The 20108-nt window shown below is 42.5% G+C and overlaps 1 protein-coding gene and 1 long non-coding RNA gene across 6 annotated transcripts in view; both read left to right on the top strand.

Moving 5' to 3' along the window:
• The first annotated feature begins 755 nt into the window (after positions 1-755).
• Positions 756-20108, top strand: part of HIVEP1 (HIVEP zinc finger 1) — a 145652-nt gene continuing 126299 nt past the window's right edge. For 2 of the 5 annotated variants that reach the window (XM_036026506.1, XM_028514026.2), the window contains exons 1-2: positions 756-886; positions 7967-8109. In XM_036026506.1, coding sequence (XP_035882399.1) covers positions 8070-8109 — 40 coding nt within the window. In that variant the 5' untranslated portion in view covers positions 756-886; positions 7967-8069. Of the gene's footprint in view, positions 887-4023; positions 4396-4567; positions 4947-5037; positions 5190-7966; positions 8110-20108 lie in introns of those variants that run through there. The other 3 variants (XM_036026503.1, XM_036026504.1, XM_036026505.1) reach the window with 3 other exon arrangements.
• On the top strand, positions 9587-18721 carry LOC118500727. Its single transcript, XR_004903303.1, has 3 exons — positions 9587-9725; positions 10690-10694; positions 18710-18721. It is a non-coding gene; the product is annotated as an uncharacterized LOC118500727 (long non-coding RNA).

The following is a 20108-nucleotide window of genomic DNA, read 5'->3' as shown; positions in this document are numbered from 1 at the left end:
CCCAGAGGGCAAGGTCTGAGCTCAGGCTGGTGCTGGCCTAAAGTGGATGAACAGTTAGAGCTGAATGGTAGACTGTGCGATCGTCGTGATTATTAATCTGTTTAAAAAAAAAATCCTTTGTTAGTGCTTTGTTTGTAATGGTCCTGAGAGTTGCTAATCCAATGTTAAAAATATATGTAGTTTCTACTAGTGTCCAGTTAGCTAAGACAAAATCAACAGTTACAAGCTTTCCATAATGGGAGGAGGAGGGTGCTGGATAGTCTGACCTATAGGAATGCTATGTGAAAGGCATGTTATGCGGTTTATCTCCTTCAGAGGTATATTCTTGTCTCTTCAAGGCCACAGGTCTAAGGAGGAAAGTAACGTTTACTTTCAAAACTGAGATCTAAAAACCAAACAAAGCCTCAGAAAACAAGCAGTACTACCTGTTCTAAGTTAGTGCTGACAGTGGAGGGAAATGAATCTCCAGCATTACTGCTAGATAGGTGGCTTGTTCATTTCAGTTCAGGTAACAAAGGGAAGGCAAGGCCAAAAGCTCCTTTTGCACCGCGGGGCTAAGAAGTGGGGATCCTTTACCGTGACCACCTGCTTCCTTCTCTTCAAACCAGCGTAAAAAGTGCCAAATATCTGGATATCGCACTCGGCTCCGAGCCCACGGTATAAACCCACGTAGGCGGTGCACCAGATAACATCAAAGCCCCAGGCAGGGGCCTGAAAAGGAGGGGGGAGGGGGGCAAAAGCTGCGGAGGGAACCAAGCGCCTCCCCCTAGCATTTCCTCTCACGCCCACTTCCAATCTAGGAGGCTTTGGTTTCTGCTTTTGTTGTTTTTAAAATTAAAAGTTAAACCCAGGAAGCTTTGGATCAGAGTTTTGCGTTGCAGTTCGGGTAAGTTTTCTCTGGGTCCTTTTGTTTGGCGCCTGGCTTGGGAAGAGCCTGGGCGTCGGGGCGGAGCAGGCAGGGTGTGCAGGGACGGTTTTGTCGCCGGGTCGCCCCCGAGGAGGAGGGGATTCAGCCGGTGGACAGGAAAGCCCAACGCGCGCGGAGGGCGGTGGGGAGTGACTCGGCGACCGCCGGGGAGGAACCTCCGGGATCTCCTCGTGGCGGTGGCGCCGCCGGGCCGCGCGTAGGGCGGAGGGCCGAGGCCGCGGGGCCGCGCCAGGGGGGAGCCCGATCGGGCCGCGCCTGGGCGGTCGCGTGGGAACCTGTGCTAGGGACGCGCGGGCAGCGCTGGTGGCGCGGAGCCCAGTGGACGCGATGGCACGCTGGAGCCCCGCGACAAAGCCTGGGGGTGCACTTCAGTCCTCTCAAAGTTGCTCAGCAAGAACAATGTGGTAGAACCCTAGTGACACTGCCCTCATTTGAACCCCAATCCCTGAGGGGCCTCCAAAAGAGTTCACTTGGCCGGTAGGGATGCAGCCAGAGAGAAGTGGGCCCCGAAGCGCCCCCTCCCCTTAATTTTGCAGAGTACGATTACCTCCCCCATTTGTTCCAGAATTTTTGACAGTTTTAACTACTGTTTACCACATATTTATCTTCTTCAAAAATTTTTTCGGCATATTCTGTTTATATGATACAGTTTGAGAAAGTATTAAATATGCCACATAACAAGCCGAAACTACTGTATAGTTTAGCTGGCTTTCCTTACTTATTCTGAAAACTAGGAAGTTAGAATTGTAGGCTGAATTAGGAAAAGTGATTGCATTTAGAAAATCAGTTCAAAAATAGAAAATAGGAAATTGTTCAGTATTGTATATATTTCAGACCATTTTAATATTGATTTATTGCCCAATAAAGTGAGTAGTCTGTTTAAGAAAAATTCTTTAACAAACTTAAATAACAAAATTGCATGTTTGTTAGAAACTTCACAGCAATGCCAAATCCTTATAAACACCATTCACAATATGAATTTGTTATGTTCAACAATTACTGGGTTAAAATTGTATTCATTCAGTTAGCATTTTCGACTTAACAAGTGACACAAAGTAGAATGAATAATTATGGAGCTATCTTAATCTTTATCCTCTGACAGATGAGGTACACTTTCACTTGTAAATGAGTTTATTTTTTAAATCTAAATACCTAGTTAGGAAGTTACATTATATGCTGTTTGTGACAGCAATCCATTAGATGCGTTTTCATTTGATGAGATGATTATATCACATGGAAAATAAAAAAATTCATTATTGCAAGGTTGGACGCATATTATGCTAACCATCATTTAAAATTTAGGCAGTTGTTGGATGATCTTCGCTCTTATGACTAAAGTTAGTTTTTAATAGGCATATTCCTACGTTTACATGACATTATTTTGTGGTACAAGCTCACCATTATTGAGTACTTCATTTTTAATCCTATTCTTGTGTTGAACTTTTCTTAGCTTAAAAAAGAGATAGGATTTCCTCAGATAATTTTTACTTTATTTACTTATTATTTTCTACAGCATAAGAAAAGTCTTATAAAAGTTTATTCGAGCCAAACTGACAATTGCGGGGAAGCAAAATCTCAACAGATAGAGAAAATGCTCTTTAGGATGGCAGTTTTGCAGCTAATTCTATACATTACAATCAAAGGAGGAGACGTAGGGACGGCTACAAGAAATTCATTGGTGTTGGATTTAGGGAGGAGGGAGAAACCAAAATGGGGAAATCTCTAGAACTAGATAAAAAGCAAAATTGAGAGGCACACACTTCTTTTACATTGATGGGTATGGGAAAGTTAATAATTAACATTTACAGCTTATAGAGATATTCCTCAGGGGAATTTCAGGGGTGGACCCTAGCAGGAAAAACCTAGACGTCTTTATAGAAGCCCCAGGGAACAAAACGATTCAGGTTTGCACAGATGGCCAGCATAGTGGGTGTACGGTCTTTAGCATTTTTATTCCTTAAAAGGGGAAAACAGTTTGTTTTAATCTGAGAACTCTTTCTGCATCAGAATTCTTGTTTTACTTTATTACTGTTAAGTTCAGCATGGCTCCTAAACCAATTCCTTTTGCCTGCTTCTTTAGGTGCACATGTGGAATTCCTGAGCCCCAAACTTCTAACGTTCTTTAAGTCTATCTCCAAAAACCTTCGTTCGTTTCCAACGTCCAGCCCTTCCTGATTTTTTCCCCATATGTTTCCATTCCTTGCTTCCTCTATTGCTTTCTAGCAGCCGGGGTCAAACTTTGGTTTCTGGTAGTTGCTCCGTCTTCCCTCTTTCCCTTTACCCGTGCGTCCCTGGAGCAAGTCGGCTGTCCAGCCCAGCACCCTGCTTTCTTCACTCAAGCACCCCTCTCCTTCCTGCCCCAGGTTGTCAGGTGGACAGGCAAGGGTTAAGTGCGCTCGCCGCTCGGGCTCTGGGAACCACCAGACGGCTTTGGAGCGGCCTCTGGAATAACCTGGGCTTTCCTCAATCTTTTAATAGAACATCCGCCACCCAAAAAGTGGTTTCAGTTCAGGGTTAATAATAAGTCCCCTTCCACCCTCCAAACCAACAACCCGTCCCCCCACCCCCCCCAGCCCGTTGTTTTTTAAAGTTGTTTTTCAAAGTTAATGAGTTTCAAGTTTCACAATGACTTTCTCCTTCCCTCAACGCGTTGCTGAGGAAACCCCCTTGGGGTGCCCCCCTCCCCTATCCCCACCCCCATTCGGCCCGGACGGGGGGCGGGGCTGGGAGACCCCATGACGTCACCGGGCCGGCCCACATCCTGCTTTAGAAAGTGAAGGGAAGGTAAAGGGAAACTACTGCCCCGCCCGTCCCCGCCCCTCCTCTGGAACCAACCGGCCCCAACTGCGCGACCCGGCTAGGCCTTCCCGGGACCGCGTGACCGGTCTGGCCCGCCCCTCCGCCCCTCCGCCCCTCCACCCCTCCACCTCTGCCAGGCGCCAGCCCCGAAGCGAGCGCGACCCCGGACTCCCGCCGCTGGTGTCCCTAGCCCAGCCCCTCCCCCTCAGGCGCGCTGCTCCCTCCTCCCGCTCCCCCTTCTTGTCCCCGTGGCGGCCCGGTGGGGCGGAGCCGCGGGCCGGCGACGGGGTGAGACGCGTTCTCGGGCCCTCCCCGCCGGGGAGACCCGGGGTTCCGGGCTCCACGGGAGCCCGAAGCGGGGCAGCCACCCTACCCCTATCCCACCGCTGGGCTGGTGGCCGCGCCTGTCCTGCTGGGCCTCTGCGCCCGGAGTGACCTCCGCCCTTACCCCGCGGAGCTACCGCCTCAGTCCCCACCAGGGGACGCCCCCTCCTCCGACGGCCAGTCGCAGCCGAAGGCCTCCCCGCTCCCGCCCCCGGGGATCCCCTGCTGCCCCGCCCACCCGCGGGAAAGCCTCGGACTTTCGCCCTCCCTCCCCCGCGCTGCCCGGCCCCCGCTCCCGTCGCCCCTAAAGACGCTAAACGTGCCCTACTCTGTCCCGGGGAGAGGTAAAACCTGCACCCGCCTGCCTTGCCCCGGGTCCCACGGTCCCACGGGGCCGCCCCTCCCCGTCTCGCCTCGTCGAGGGCGCGCTCCGGGCCTCGCCGCCCGCCCCCCCCCCCCCCCCTTTCCCGGACGCTTCTCCCTGGCAGTGGTCGTGTCGCGGCCGGGGGCGTCAGCTAGCGCGCCAGTCTTCACTGCCGAGCGCCTGCGGCCCCCGCCCGCGCTCTCCGAGCTTCCCCCCTCGGACCCCCGGTCGGCTCCCCTGTTCAATATTTCAGTGCTGGGTGGTGTGAGTGCCAGTCGCCGGCCTTTAGTGTGGCTGCTGCTGGGGCGGCGGCGGCGGCGGCGGGGAGGGGGGACGGAGTCGGGGGCCAGGAGCTGCCGCAGGAGGAGGTTATGTTTGTGTTTGGGGTTGTCAAGTGAAGGAAGGCTCCCTGGCGCCGCCGCCGCCGCCGCGCGGGGGTCGTGGAGATTCTGAGCTGCGGCGCCGCCATCAACAGCGCAGCTTCTGGGCCGGCTGCAGACGCAGCCGCTCCGCCGGGCGTCCTGGCAGCAGGTTCGGCGCGGGCTCCGCGGCGGAGGCGCTGCAACGGGGAGGGCGGCGGGGTGCAGTGGGGTGGGCTGGACCACATCCCCCTCCGCGGGCGGGGGGGGGGCGTGCGGGAGCGCGTGTGTGTATGCTTGTGTGTGCAACCGCCGACCTTGCAGAGGGGATGGCTGCGTGCGGGAGACGCTTGCCACTTCTGGGCGCCCTCGCCGCGCGCAAGCGGCCCGAGCTGAGGTCCAGCAGGCTGTGCAGGTACGGAGGGACCTAGCCTTCCCAGCCCGGTTCCAGCCGCAGACGCATTTTGCAAGAGGGTGGGGGGGTGAGGGAGACCAGGCCTCGGCTTCCCAACCTCACGGCTTTGTGGCTTTCTTTTCCTTTCGTTCTTTGCTCTAAGTGCCTGTTTACTCCCAACCACCTGGGTAGTTTCTTTCCGGGTTGGGACTACGCTCCTGCAGCAGTTGGGAAGAGGGCGGCGGTTTAGGCGCCGGTCGGATTAGGCTCCCTTCGGGGTCAGACTGGGGAAGGAGTTGCTGCTGGAGGGGAGGGGGCGCTGGTGGAGCTGGCGGCGAGGAGGAGTCTCAGGGTGGCCGTACTGGCCTCCTCTCGTCGTCCTCCTGCTTTCCTCATCCACTCCAGGCGCCTTCCAGAGCTGCCACTTCCATCCCCTACCCCTCCTCCTGGCGTTCGAAGTGCTTTGTTCAGTGCAGCGTTGCGGAGGGGTTTTCCCAGGCTCCGCCCTCCACATTCATTCATGTTTTTTCTCCTTGCAACTGTCTTTACGCTTTTTGATCGTGTCATGGTTTTGCTCCATGTGGTATTTATTTCTTTCCTATAGAGGAATGATTTATCACTCGTCCTGGTCGCTACAGTGCTGCTGATGCTGCTGAGTCTTTGAAAATATCCACTCCGCCCTTCACCAGGTTTTAAACATAGGATGGACAGCTAGGGACAGTGGGTAGGCAGTGAATGGAGAAGCAGAAAGCGGTTACTGATTGGGAATTTGCATATTTTACATTTTATGCTCCTGATCTTATGGGAATCACGTGACTGTTACAGTCGGAGTTCACGCTTTAAAAACTTCCAAATATCGTGACCATTTAAAAGCTTTAAGTTTAACAAGGAACGTATTTAAGCGTACAATTTATTTGCTCCTAATGTCTCTAAATTTTCTATTGAATCAGAAGCTTCATGAATTGGATGGTGGATGTCATTACTGCAGGGAGTTGTGGAACCATGTCTTTTATAGATCATTTAGCACAGTGCCAGATGAAATACATACATAGTATTGTATCATCATATTTCATATTCTTCTCCATGCATAAAAGAACTGCAGATATTTTTTGTCAGTACTCACATTTAGCCATATCAGGGATAAGATACTGAAGTTAGTTGTAGCCTTCTATTCTCTTACAGTGGAACAATAAAATTTTAAAACCATATCCTGGGATATTAGAGGTAATCTTTCTCATATAGGCTTTCTTAAGGAAAATTAATATTTGAATGTTTTTGTGTGTCAGGCAGTGGCATATTGTTTAGTCCTTATATCCTGTGAAGTGGATACTATTCCCTAGTTTTACAGCTGGGAAATCTTGTCTTTGGGGAGGTTACGTACCTTGAAAAAAACATAGTAAGGGGTAAAGCCTGGCTTTGAACCTAGTCTGGTTTGACACCAAAATACATAGTCATGAATTGTGCTACACAGCCTCTTTAATAAAACCCCGGAAATAGATGTTATTTCCACTGAGGGGAAACAGGCACTGAGAGCAACCAAGTCACACGGTGCCACTTTACTTAGTTGTTGATCATGAGCACATTAGTTAGCCTCTCACTGGCTTAATTTTCTTACCTGTAAAATGGGTAAATGATAGCTACCTCACCAGTTATTAGGATTAAGTAATGTGCAGAAAGCATGTAGGCACACAGTAGATGCTCAGTAAGTATTCTCTTGTTTCTCTTAAAGTACCAGATGCAACAGAAGTTTTAAACAAAGCATTCCTACTCCATTTTTTGTGGGTTTTTTTAGAGATTAAACATTTTGTGTTTAACATCATAATACTAAGCTTTGCTTATTAGCCACATTGCAGGAAGTTAAAACTAAAATTTTTAGGACCATGCAAGAAGAGGCCAAGGTAGCTGATTCGGGGAGAGAGATGATTTGTTTTTAGATTATTACTCTCTTGTATGTTGTCATGTTTTTGCTCCATGTGGTATTTATTTCTTTCCTGTAAAGGAAAGATCATTGTTTTTAAAATGTCTAAGTCAGGATAGGCTAGCTTATGCTGTCATAACAAATAACCCCAAACTTCAGTGACTTAAAACAACAAAGGTCTCTCTCTTGTTTATGCCACCTGGCCATGTTGGGTTAGTGGGAGTCAGCTCTGTGATGTCAGATGCACTGTCTAGAAGAGGCGACTGTTCCATGGCAGAGGGAAAGGAGCTCTGGAGGACCTTGCTTCTACAACTAAATGCTTCAGTCTAGAAGGGAGACGTGTCTCTTCCATTCACAAGTCATTAGCCAAAACTGGTCACACATTTTAGCTAAACACAGGGAGGCAGAACATACTGTCCTACCATGAGCCTAGAAGGGAGAACTGGAATAATGGGGAGCATCCACTATGTTAACTGCATTAACTCAGTAAAATAAGGTGAATGAGACATGATCCCTGTCCCCAAAGAATTTATGAATGGGCAGACATGTTCTATATACAGCATGTTCCATTTATAGCCTAATGCTGTACTTCATTTGTACTTGGTAACTTTACTTTAAAACACAATTCAGTGGTTTTTTTCACTCTTGATAAAGGTAAAGTGGTTTTTTTCTTTTCTGTTTTCTTAATGAGAAAGCCCAGATATTGGTAAAATTACATGTCCTGTGTTTAGTTAAAAGTTAGTAAATAATCTTTTGCGGCAGTCTCCAGCTTGGTTACTTCTGTTGTTGAGTTTAGAATGGTGTTGTATTAAGCCATTACCTTTGAAGTGTCTTTTTTCTTTGATGGTAGTCAGATGCAATTTTTCTTTTTCTTTTTCAGCACATGGATTAATTGATGGATATTAAGTTTATGGAGCTACTTTTTTGTGACCTGCTCTTCCTAGAGTTTCTAAGAAGAAAAAGGGGTCCCTGAATCAAAGAAGATGCCTCGAACCAAACAGATTCATCCCAGAAATCTAAGAGGTGAGACTGTGTTAAAGAAAAGTCAGGTGGATGGTAAATCGTGTAATAAGGTAACTGTTTGGTGCCAGGAATGGCAGTTTTATTAGATGCTGACTTTGTTCCAAGGTGAGCTCCATGGATGCTGGTTCCATTTTCCTTGTTCACTTCCACTTGCTCTGCACAATTCTTGTCTCTTAGGAGATGCTTAATAAATACCTGTTGAGTGAATTAATTGAATTTAACAAAATTTCAATGCCTTCTGAACCAATAGATGTTGGTATTAAAGTCTTAGATTTACTCTCTCTTAACAGGAACCATATTTGGATTGAGGAATTTGAAATTAATGGTTGGATATTCTTTTCCCACTGGATCCCTGTGGATTTTTTACCCCTCCCCTGTACTTATTTTGAGATTTGTTTTTGTACTACCCTGCACATTAGAGTAACAAGAAGTGAAGACAGTTATAGTTGACACTAACTCAGACCATTGTTTGCAGAACTCAGAATTAAACTGACCTATTTTTTATGAGGAAGCAATATGAGGTCAAAAGTATGTATACAATATACATTTTATACAAAGACACAAAAATGAGTGCTTCTTCTTACCTGTGAAGACATATTTTAATATTAGAAAAGTAAGCATGTTTTAGCTTGTTTTTTAAGAAGATTTATATTCGAATGTGTTTTATCAGCTGGGAATAGCAATTATCTGTTATATTTAATTTTAATGGATAAGAGTGTAGCGGTGTTAAGCAATGAACTCCTAAAGTAAATAATTACAAATTGAGTGAAGTACCTTATGAAATATTTACTATTATACAAAAAAAATTCTCAAGTACATGCAAGGTAAAAAAGTGACAAAATCAAACAGATGAATTGAAAATGTTTCTTGGTATAATAAATTAGCCTAGTCACCATAAAGTGATAGTTGAAAATGTGGCCGGTTCTGTGGTCTGCTTAAATCTGGAAATAGTACTGGGTCCTGGCTAAAAGAGTACTAGAGCTCTCTGGGCTGCCTCATCCTAAGTTCAAATTGATGGATTATAGTACTAGTGTTTAATGAGGTGAGGATTTATACAGAGAACATTAAGAGTTGTGTGTTGAAGTCTGATTTTTCAGAGTCATATAAAATTGACTAGGTTCTTGCCTATCTCCCTTAGTAGAATCTGAGCTCCAGAAAGTAGGGAATTTTCCTCATTCATGACTGTAGGCAGACCCTCCACACCCACAGATGCCCGCTGAAGGGTTCATTTGGAGACTTGGGGCCAACTTTTGTAATTTACCTGCCCAGAGACGGTGCCCTGTTCCAATATATGCAAAAGCACCCTGGGGGCTAGTGTGTGCTCTGGCCCAACACAGTTCCTGGCAGCTAATAGGAGCCCAGATATTTGTTGAAGGAATTTGAAGGAATGAGTATATGATTGATCAGGAGTATTACTTATTAGGTTGTAAGTATTACCATATTTTTCAGACCATAAGACCCACCTAGGTTTTAGAGGAGGAAAATAGGGAAAAAAAATTTGAAGCAAAAAATGTGGTAAAATATTTAATAACATAAATAACATAATATTTCACCAGTGTAAATGTAAATAGAACCCAACAACAGCGTTAACAGCCATTATTCTCCCAAATGGGGTGGTGTGGGGTGGGTGTGTCTTAGAACCCAAAAATATGGGTAAATGTTTTTTCTCTTTAAAATACATATAGTTGACCCTTGAACAACTTGTATTTGAATAGTTCAGGTCCACTTACTTGTAGAGGATTTTTTCAATAAATACAGTAAATTTTCTCAGGATTTTCTTAACATTTCTTTTGTGTAGCTTGCTTTATTATAAGAATACAGTATGTACTACATATACAAAATGTGTTAATTGACTGTTCACATTATCAGTAAGGCTTCTGTCAACAGTAGGCTATTAGTGGTTAAGTTTTGGAGGACTCAAAAGTTATTTGTGGAGTTTTGACTGGGGGGGTGGCGGTTGCCCCTAACCTCTGCTTTGTTCAGTGGTCAGCTGTACTTTATGATTTAAATTACATACTGTCCTGAGAAATGCATATTTTTAGACTGGAGACTGTTTTGTATATCAAATAAGTATACAACTCAACAGATATTTGTGGAACACCTTCATGTGCCACTGTTTTAGGTGGTAGGGATAAAATGGTAATCAGATGTGGACCCTGAAAGGCCTATGGAAGGAATTAAGGAGGGGAGATAGGTAACCATATAACTGTGCTACTGCAGTGAGTGAACAGAGGTATGGCACAGAGACAGGGAATCACATTTTGTCCTGATTGTGGGTGGCCAGTTTGGAATGGGGCAGGATGGTGATTTTGGGAAGGAAAAGTATCATCTGAACTGGGTTCTTAAGGCTGAGAAATTATCCAGGAAGATGACAAGGCAGGTTGAATGCATTTCATCCTAGGGTAGAAGCCATGACATAATTTGGGAAATCCAAGCTACTCTAAGTTACTCTCCATCACTAGTGCATAAGAAGTTTTATTCAGGGGAGAAAGGAAGGAAGGAGAGAGGTAGGAGATTGGTGTGGAAGAATTAGGAGAAATCAGGTTGGTGAAGGTCCATCAAATTGGAGCCTAAATTTAGTGTGTGTAGTTAAAAGTTTTAAGAGTGAAACTTGCTTATTTTCTGAAATTACAATGTTTTTATCAAAGTTTTCTGAGAGAACTTGAAATAAATTGGATCCCAGCCCTTTAGTGAGAGTTTAGAAAGTTGCTTGACTAAAGTAGTTATGAATGATCAGCCCACTGAATGTTGGGGGAAAGAATGAAAAGGGGAGAAGAGAATAGCAGAGAGGGGAAAAACTTGAAGAAGTGAAATCTTCTTTGGCAGAAACAACTCCCACAAATAGTAAGGAAACAGTGGAAATGGAAAGGGGGAAGGAGAGACTTTCCAGAATGAAGATATTCAAAGAAGAGATCGAAGTAGATTAGCACAAGACAATCTACTAAAACCATGTTGGGGGGACCTGCAGCCTCTCCAGACCCAGGGGTGGGGTCACCCTGACTTGGGGGTGGGAGGACTTCATGGAAGAGGTGGTATCTGAGCCAGGTAGTTAGCTTACTCAGCAGAGAAGAATGATGGAAAGCTGTTTCAGTTAGAAAAATGGAGAAAACAAAGGCAAGAAGTGCAAAGGTGTGACACTAAAAATTTCTGCTCTCTTCTAAAAATGGTTTGAGGACTCTCTCTCTAGACAGTTCAGTGGTTAAAGCAAGGGAAATATTAGCTACTAAAATGAATTTTTCAGCATTTATTTTATATCTCAAATGCTAAAATGAATTTTTCAGCATTTATATTGTGACAGTTGGAATACCATGTTTGTTTTGCTTTACTTGTGACCCACTGCTGTGGCTTGCAGAAGACCTAGCTCACAAAGTTAGCTATGAAACGGGGAGCGAGGAAACCAGAACACCAGAAAGGGAGTCAGTTACAGCCCAGCTTGCTGTGCTGAGTGCATTGCTCACACTGCTTGTGCTGTTGCTCAGGGTGTTCACTTAGCATGTGGCCTGTTTTTTAGGCTTCCTTGGAAAATAGTCTGTGATGTATTTGTCTTGTGTTTGTTAATTAGGTCAGTAATAGAAGATTTATACTTTCAAAAAATATCTCAGATTATGTATTTATTATGCTTCTGTAGTAGTTTCAATTCTTAAAATATAATTTTTCTTTGACTTATTCTTGGTTCATCAGCTGGGTTTGATAAAATCCTGTTGATATGCAAAGGCATGGATAAACATGTAACTTTCTGGAATATGAATTATACTTCAGGAAGAATATGTATATGTGTGCGTATTCACATATGAAAGCATTATGCAAGTAAATAGTACAGTATAGGCATCTATCACAGAGGAGCATAGAGAGTGTGCATAGATTTAAAATTCCACACGCCCAGACTATGCTCCCATAGGGAGATGGAGTTTATACTTCTGGTGGTAGAGGTTCTTTAGTGGAAAAGTATGAGAAGAACTGCTATGTTAAGGGTGAGCATGAATTTGGGACATAAATGAAACAGAGTTAAACTTGATGGGTAATTTGTTCAGTTTGTAGGAGTGTGGTTTGTGAATTCTAGTGTCTTTACCCTTGGCCATATATAAACCAGACAGAACCTTTGTCTTTGGTGGTGCAGGTGGGTAGAGTTTAACACTTACATATCCTTTGTGAGGTTGAATAAGAATTTCTAAAGAGCATGAGACAAGCACTTGGTGTTCAGAAGTAAGACTTTTCACGTTGTCCTAGATCTCCTGGACACTATGTGGCAAACTCCAGGGGTGGAGAGCACCAGTGTGTGGTTGTGATGAATGTAGCAGCAGGGTCAGCCCTGCCCTCCCTAGACTCATTCCTTACTGATTATATCTCTACTGCCTGTGTGTACTCTTTAACAGAATGGAGGAGCTGGGGACTTACAGAGGCTCCATGTCAGCCCCCTGAAGATAAAGGGCTGTTTCTGTGCTGTGCCAGTCATCATTGTGAATGTGTTTCAAAGCTTTGGGAGGAAAGAAAGAAAGTAGATGTTAACCTGTATTAGTTGAATTTGGGCCTAGGGTTTAAAAGACTCACCGACTTTTTTTTTTAAGATGAAATAGAGTTTTGATTTTTTTTAAGATTTTATTTATTTATTTTTAGAGAGGGAAGGGAGGGAGAGAGAGAGAGAGAGGAACATCAATGTGTGGTTGCTGGGGGCCGTGGCCTGCAACCCAGGCATGTGCCCTGACTGGGAATCGAACCTGCGACACTTTGCAGCCCACGCTCAATCCACTGAGCTACGCCAGCCAAGGTGAGACTCATCGGCTTTAAGATTGGAAATCAATGTAGAAAACACTAAGTATTAACCTTTTGAAAAACATATTTTGAGAATTTGATATGGTTGTTTTCCATTTTTATTGGTTGAATGCATTTAGCTCTGAACACACCGCAAAAAAAAAAAAAAAAGAGTTTATTCCCTTCCACTGAGAGACAGTTTTGTTACAATGTGAGAACTTAGAAGGCCTACCAGAGCATAGCCCAAATCCACACAAGGGGTCTGTGAGAGCCCATTGCCTTACAAGATGAAGTCGGAAGTCCTGATTTTGGCTAAGACATACTTTCCACAGTTTGGCCTTCATGTTCTGCAGTCTGTCTGATGAAAAGTCATTGCCATTTCAGGAGCTCAGCCTGCAAATCCAGCATTTCTGTGCTTTCTTGTCTTTCTGGGAAGTTTCTTCTCCACCTTTCCATTTCCACTCCATTTTCTTACTCTGTGTAGGAGTTGTCTTTGCCAAAGAGTTCACCACTTCTCTGCGTTTTTTCCCCCTTTGCTGTTCTCTTTCCCCTTTCATTCCCTCCACCAATACAGAGTGGGCCTCTATTGCTTGTGTCTGTGGGTGCCTTACTCTTCTTTTGATATTGATTATGTCATAATTATTTTCCTACAGGTCTTTCATCTTATCTGGATATAAATTATATGTCTAAAGAGCCTGTTTTAGTCATCTGTCTGTGCTCAACAAAACAATATTTATGTTAGCTCTTTAGCAAATTGGAGGGTTAAAGATGCTTGGTCTTCATGAAATTTGCTTACATTTGGAACCTTGAAGAGCAAATACTTGTTCCAATAATTGGTAGCCTCTGATTGATAAACCTGTTATAATGCAAACTTTTAATTGAACAGGTAAACTAAGTACAGTAAGTCCTCACTCAACACCCTCAGAAGGTTGTGCACCTTGAAGCAAAACTGTGTGTAGTGAAACTGATTTTACAATAGGCTAATTGATACAAACAAGAGTTAGGTTTCTGCAGCATCTTATAAAAGTTGTAATGAAACAACTTTGAACCAGATGAAGCTATTTGAGGATATACTGTAGTTATTATTAACTTTGTTTTATGTGAGATTTTGCCATCAGATTCCTAGAATTTACCTTTTCAGTACATTAGTTAATATAGTAATGGTCAAGTGTTTGGCTTCTGGCTACTAAGGGACTAGCTGTGTGGTCTTACACAAGCTGGATTGCTGATTTCCTTGTCTATAAATTAGAAATAATACTTGAAGATTAGAAAACAGGGCAAGTGTAAGCATTTGGCACAAAGCTTGACTCTCAGGTAAACACTCAATACAGAATTGTCACTTTCTATAAAAAACTGGCTTATGTCAAACTCTGGGGTTGCATATGCTTTGCAAACAGAGGACTTGGGGAATACCTATATATTGATAAAATATTTACCTGCATTTCGATGCTGCATAAAGTGCTTAGCATTGATTACTGATATGTCTCTTTCTTTTCCTGATTACTCAAGGATTGGGATTTGGAAGAGCGTTCAGTGCAGAAAATAATTTGGGAAGGAAAACTGACCCACTGTGCTGCCTTCTTGATTTGTCTACCTGAACTCATTCAAACCTTGCTTCATTTTTTTTATAACATTAAATGAAATTAAACATAATATTCTGTCTGTATCTACTTCTGGAAAGTGATTGAGAGGTCTTTTTTATTATCATTGAACTGTTTTTAAAAATGTCAGTGTCACTCACAGTCATGTGGGGTTGAAATGAAGTGCTCTAGTCATCACTGTTCTTTTTTTCTTAAGTATATTTTACTGATTATGCTGTTACAGTTGTCCTATTTTTCTCTCCTCTCTATCCCTTCTGTCCTATACCTTTGTTGCCTCCAGCATCCCCTCACCCCACTTAGTTCATGTCTGTGGGTGGTACATATAAGTTCTTTGGCTTCTCCATTTCCTATACTATTCTTAACATCCCCCTATTTGTACCTACCAGTTGTGTTTCTTATTCCCTGTACCTTGTCCCCCATTCTTGCCCCTGCCCCTCCCCACTGGTAGCCCTCCATATGTTCTTCTTTAGGTTCTGAGATGGTACCTTCTGTCAATCCCCTGCTCCCCTCCTCTGTGAAGACCAGAGAAACCCAGCTGGGTTTTCAGAATTAATCTGATTAATAAAAACATCTTTACTTGCTATCAATGGTAGGGCCCACTCCAGTGATTATTTTATAAAACCATCTACGATGAATGAAATCTTCTGGGTTTTTTTGTTTGTTTGTTTTGTGGGATTTTCTTATTGGGTTCATGAGTAAAGGAGGTTTAATTTTGTTGATTTTCAGATAGAATTATAGCTGTTTATTCATTATTTTTTTTTACATTTAAATGTTAGGTCTGCAGTTTTAAACTGAGAGCCTTGAGATTGGAGAAATCAGAATGTTGTAGAGAGAAGAACCCTATGGCTTATTTAAAAAATTGTACACAACTGTAGCTAGAAAGGAAATAAGCAATAACTTAAAAATGGTTTTGATGATGTAGGTGAAAAAGCAATTTGAAGTTTTTAGGAGCTATCATGTAAGTAGCTGATATTATTCAGTTTGACTAGGATAAAAATAGGAGGAAAAATTGAATATAGCAAGACTCCTGGTTTTTTTTTCCTGGTAATTATTTTTCAGCTCATGTTGAAAGCTTATTTGATACTTTTTGAATGCTTATTAACCAACTGCTTTTTTCTTTCTAATAGCAAATATAAAATGTAATAATACAATTAATTAGAGCAATGATTTTATTTTAGAACATCTTTGCACAAAATATGTTCTGATAAGGTATAATTTTATCTCACCAGAGAGTAGAAAAAAGCATAATGTGTGTAAAATCTCTCATCATATACATATAATTTTTATGTAATTTGAACAGTCTGGGTTAAAGTTGATTCTTGTGTTACCTGTTAAAACATTTTATGAATAAAGTAAGTGTCTTAGTTTTTCATGCACATGTTTAATCTTTTAAAATATTTTAACAGTATTCTTTTGCATGTCAGTAATCTGCCAATTACAGATGATGCTCAGATGTTCTTATAAAGCACTTGATGTTTATAATACTGTTAGTCATTATTTCATATTCACTATAGCACAGAAACTTAATCAAACAGGCTCCTTTCCTTTAAACATTCAAGTCAGTCATTCAGAAGGACGGTCTTAACCATTATTAGATTTAAGCTTATACGTGGTGCAGCATTGCATTAATGTTGACATTTTTTCCAGTTTTAAAATGAAAAGTTTTCAGAAGGTTCTTAGAAATTTTCCATGATGAATTTTATTCTAGAAAATATTCTAAGGCTATGCAGCCATGCAAATATATTTAAAAAAGATAAAATAATAACAAAGTAGTTGGCTACAATGTAATTAGAATAGCAGTCACTAAGTGTGAAACTGCTTTCTTGATGCAAAGCTTGATTTTTATGGTAGTTATGTGTCTACATACATAAAAGACTCCTGGGTGCCTATATGATTCGAGTATGAATTTACTCAAATATACTTATTTTGCATTTGGAAGTGTGCTTATATGTGTTTATCTTCCAACTCTTTCAGAGTGGCCCTTGAAGAAAAAGATGAGATCATCATACAACTGCTTAATAGTTATAGTATTCAAATAAACATAGATTAAACATAAAATTGCAGCAGTGTTTGATAGTTTAAATAAAAATGAACTGAACTGATACACAGGTAGTTAAACAATGCCAGTGTACCAGAGAGTTTTCTCTCATGATGCTAGTTTCTTACATGCCTTTCCAAGAGAATCATCCAGATTTTACAGTTGGGAAGGACAGACCTTAGAGGTCATTTAGTTCATTTTACAAACGAGAAAGTTAGCCAGAGATGTTCAGGTGAATTGACTTTCAGCAACTTTATTTGTATCTTGTTTGAGATGGTGTTTATGGAGTGGTCTATAGAATTTTATTTTTAATCACATTGCTTTCCATAGTATGGATTCTTGTGGGCTGGTTGCAAGAGGAAGGTTGTGTTGCATTATTTTTATGATTTTTATGGTGATGGAAAGAGATAAACTGTTCACAGGTGTGTGTTCTAGGCAATATTCAAAGTGTTTTTTTTTTTTTGCATGTTTGCTCATTTAATCCTAAAAACCATGTGAGGTAGGAACTATTATTGATCTGATTTTACAGACATGGCATGAGGCACGGGGAGTTTGCTGTCTGTCCAGAGTCCCACAGCTAGGCATCTCTAGTGTCTTTGCTTTTAACTCTCAAGCTTATACTTGTTGATGTTGCTAGTAGAAAGAACTGCCCTAATTCCTATGTGCCTGGAAATGCTTTCCATCCCAGTTATAAAATAAAGCTTGTCAAACATAGCACATATGAGCTGAGATTACTCAGGAGGTCAGAATTTGAAGCCCCCCACTTCCCCCCACCCCACCAAGTTCTTAATTGTTGGAAATCCATTTCAGATGTGTATGTATGCATTACTCTAAGTTGGATTTGTGATCACAGACCATCGAAGGAATTTCCAAGCTCTTCAAAAGAGAAAAATTAGTTGTTCCACCGTGTTTGCTTACGTGGTTTACTTAGTACTATGTAGTTTAAAGTAGAGATGTTTTGTTTAAAGGGGAAAATGGCAATATTTAAATGGGAACCTCAGCATAACTGTTGAAACTTTGGACATAAAGACTTAAGAACTATTTCTAGGAAAACTGATATAAAAATATTAAAACTCTAAATAAAAGCAAGGATGGGTGGGGTGGGGGGCCATGGTGGGGTGAAAATGGAGAAAGCTGTACTTGAACAATGATAAAAAATAAAAAAAATTCTAAATAAAATATAGAAGGAAACATTTTATAATTTTCCTCATACAGTAAGTACAGAAGAATATAGAAAAAGTACTATTTTAGATATATGTGGACTCTTGCAGATTTCAGATGTAGATAAAGGGCAAATGAACCACTTTTAAGGGATTGGGGTTAGGATATTTTATGTCTTCCATTTTAATTCTGTGAACAATGAGTGTGCTAGTGTACATGCTTAAAAATAAAACCTCATACCTGCCTTTTAAGAGTTTTTATGTCTCCAAAAACATGAAAAAGATATAAGGGCATTATTAAGCAACAAATATATACTTTCATATTAACATAGTTCATGTAGTATGGATTTCTCAAAGGGAAAATGAGCAAAAAAATCTGGGTGGGATAAAAGCAATCAGAAAGTACATAGAGGTATTAATGTTTTCTCAGTGAAAACCTGTATGAGGCAAAGTTTTGAGTTGGGTATTTTAAAAATATATTTTATTCATTATGCTATTACAGTTGTCCCATTTCCCCCCTTTATTACCCTCCACCCTGTACACCCTCCCCCACCCACATTCCCCCCCTTTAGTTCATGTCCATGTGTCATAAGTTCTTTAGCTTCTACATTTGCCATACTATTCTTGCCCTCCCCCTGTCTATTTTCTACCTACCATCTATGCTACTTGTTCTTTGTACCTTTCCCCCTCTCTCCTCCTCCCACTCCCCTGCTGCTAACCCTCCATGTGATCTCCATTTTTGTGGTTCTGTTCCTTTTCCAGTTGTTTGCTTAGTTTGCTTTTGCTTTTGCTTTTGTTTTAGGTGTGGTTGTTAGTAACTGTGAGTTTGCTGTCATTTTACTGTTCATATTTTTTATCTTCTTTTTCTTAGGTAAGTCCCTTTAACATTTCATATAATAAGGGCTTGGTGATGATGAACTCCTTTAACTTGACCTTATCTGAGAAGCACTTTGCTGGATAGAGCAATCTTGGATGTAGGTCCTTGCCTTTCCTGACTTCGAATACTTCTTTCCAGCATCTTCTTGCCTGCAAGGTCTCTTTTGAGAAGTCAGCTCACAGTCTGATGGGAACTCCTTTGTAGGTGACTATCTCCCTATCTCTTGCTGCTTTTAGGATTCTCTCCTTCATTTTAATCTTGGCTAATGTAATTATGATGTGCCTTGGTGTGTTCCTCCTTGGGTCCAACTTCTTTGGGATTCTCTGAGCTTCCTGGACTTCCTGGAAGTGTATTTTCTTTGCCAGATTGGGGAAGTTTTCCTTTATTATTTGTTCGAATAACTTTTCCACTTGTTGCTCTTCCTCTTCCCCTTCTGGTATCCCTATAATTTGGATGTTGGAATGTTTAAAGATGTCCTGGAGTTTCCTAAGCCTCTCCTCATTTTTTGAATTCTTGTTTCTTCATTCTTTTTTGTTTGGTTGTTTCTTTCTTCCTTCTGGTCCACTCCATTGATTTGAGTCCCAGTTTCCTTCCCATCACTATTGGTTCCCTATACATTTTCCTTTATTTTACTGAGTGTAGCCTTCAATTTTTCATCTAATTCGTGACCAAATTCAACCAATTCTGTGAGCATCCTGATCACCATTGTTTTGAACTGTGCATCTCGTAGGTTGGCTGTCTCTTTGTTGCGTAGTTGTATTTGTTTTGGAATTTTGATCTGTTCTTTCATTTGGGCCATTATTTTTTTTGTCTTGTTGTGCCTGTTATGTAGTGAGGGGCAGAGCGTTAGGTGTTCACCAGGCCGGGGCAACCCAGTTGCTGGGTTGTGATGCTGTAGGTGGGGATAGGGTCCAAGACGGAACATTGGCACTTGCTCAGTGCTCTCAGATTTCAGCCTCTTCTGCCACTTCCTCCAAGAAAACTGGGCCCTTCTGGTGCTGATTCCTGTGTGGGTGGACTTGTGTAAGTTCTAGGAGCCTATGGATCTCTCTAATGAACTCTCCTGTGAGGCAAGGAGTCTCTTCTGCTGCCTCACTCCCCACAGGTGTTTTCAATAGGTGGTTTGCGGCTTTATTTCCCCAAGCCAGGGCCCTGGTGGTTTGAGGCTTTATTTCCCCAAGCTGGGGCCCTGGGTTGGGTGGTCTGTCTCACTCCCCAGTTTCACCTGGTTTATCTGGGCGCGAATGTGTGACCGCTGGTTAGCTAGCTGCTTTGCACGCTTCACTGGGTGTGCTGCCTGCCATCCCGCGCCCAGGGTCTGCCAGCTGCTGCCTGCACACCCTAGGTTCATTAGCTGCTGCCTTGTGCGCCTGGGGTCCGCAAGCCATCGCTTTTTATTTTATTTATTTATTTATTTATTTAGCCTTGACCCTCCTCTGCCCAGCCGCCTGACTCCACCCCTCCTACCAGTCTCAATGAATATTTCTTCTTTAACTCCTTGGTTGTCGGACTTCTATAAAGTTCAATTTTCTGTCAGTTCTGGTTGTTTTTTTTTGTTTCTAAATTTTTGTTGT

The sequence above is a fragment of the Phyllostomus discolor genome, chromosome 5 (assembly GCF_004126475.2).
Source record: "Phyllostomus discolor isolate MPI-MPIP mPhyDis1 chromosome 5, mPhyDis1.pri.v3, whole genome shotgun sequence".
Lineage (NCBI taxonomy): Eukaryota > Metazoa > Chordata > Mammalia > Chiroptera > Phyllostomidae > Phyllostomus > Phyllostomus discolor.
Note: the sequence above shows the minus strand (reverse complement) of the source record. Positions and strands in the feature narration are given on the sequence as shown.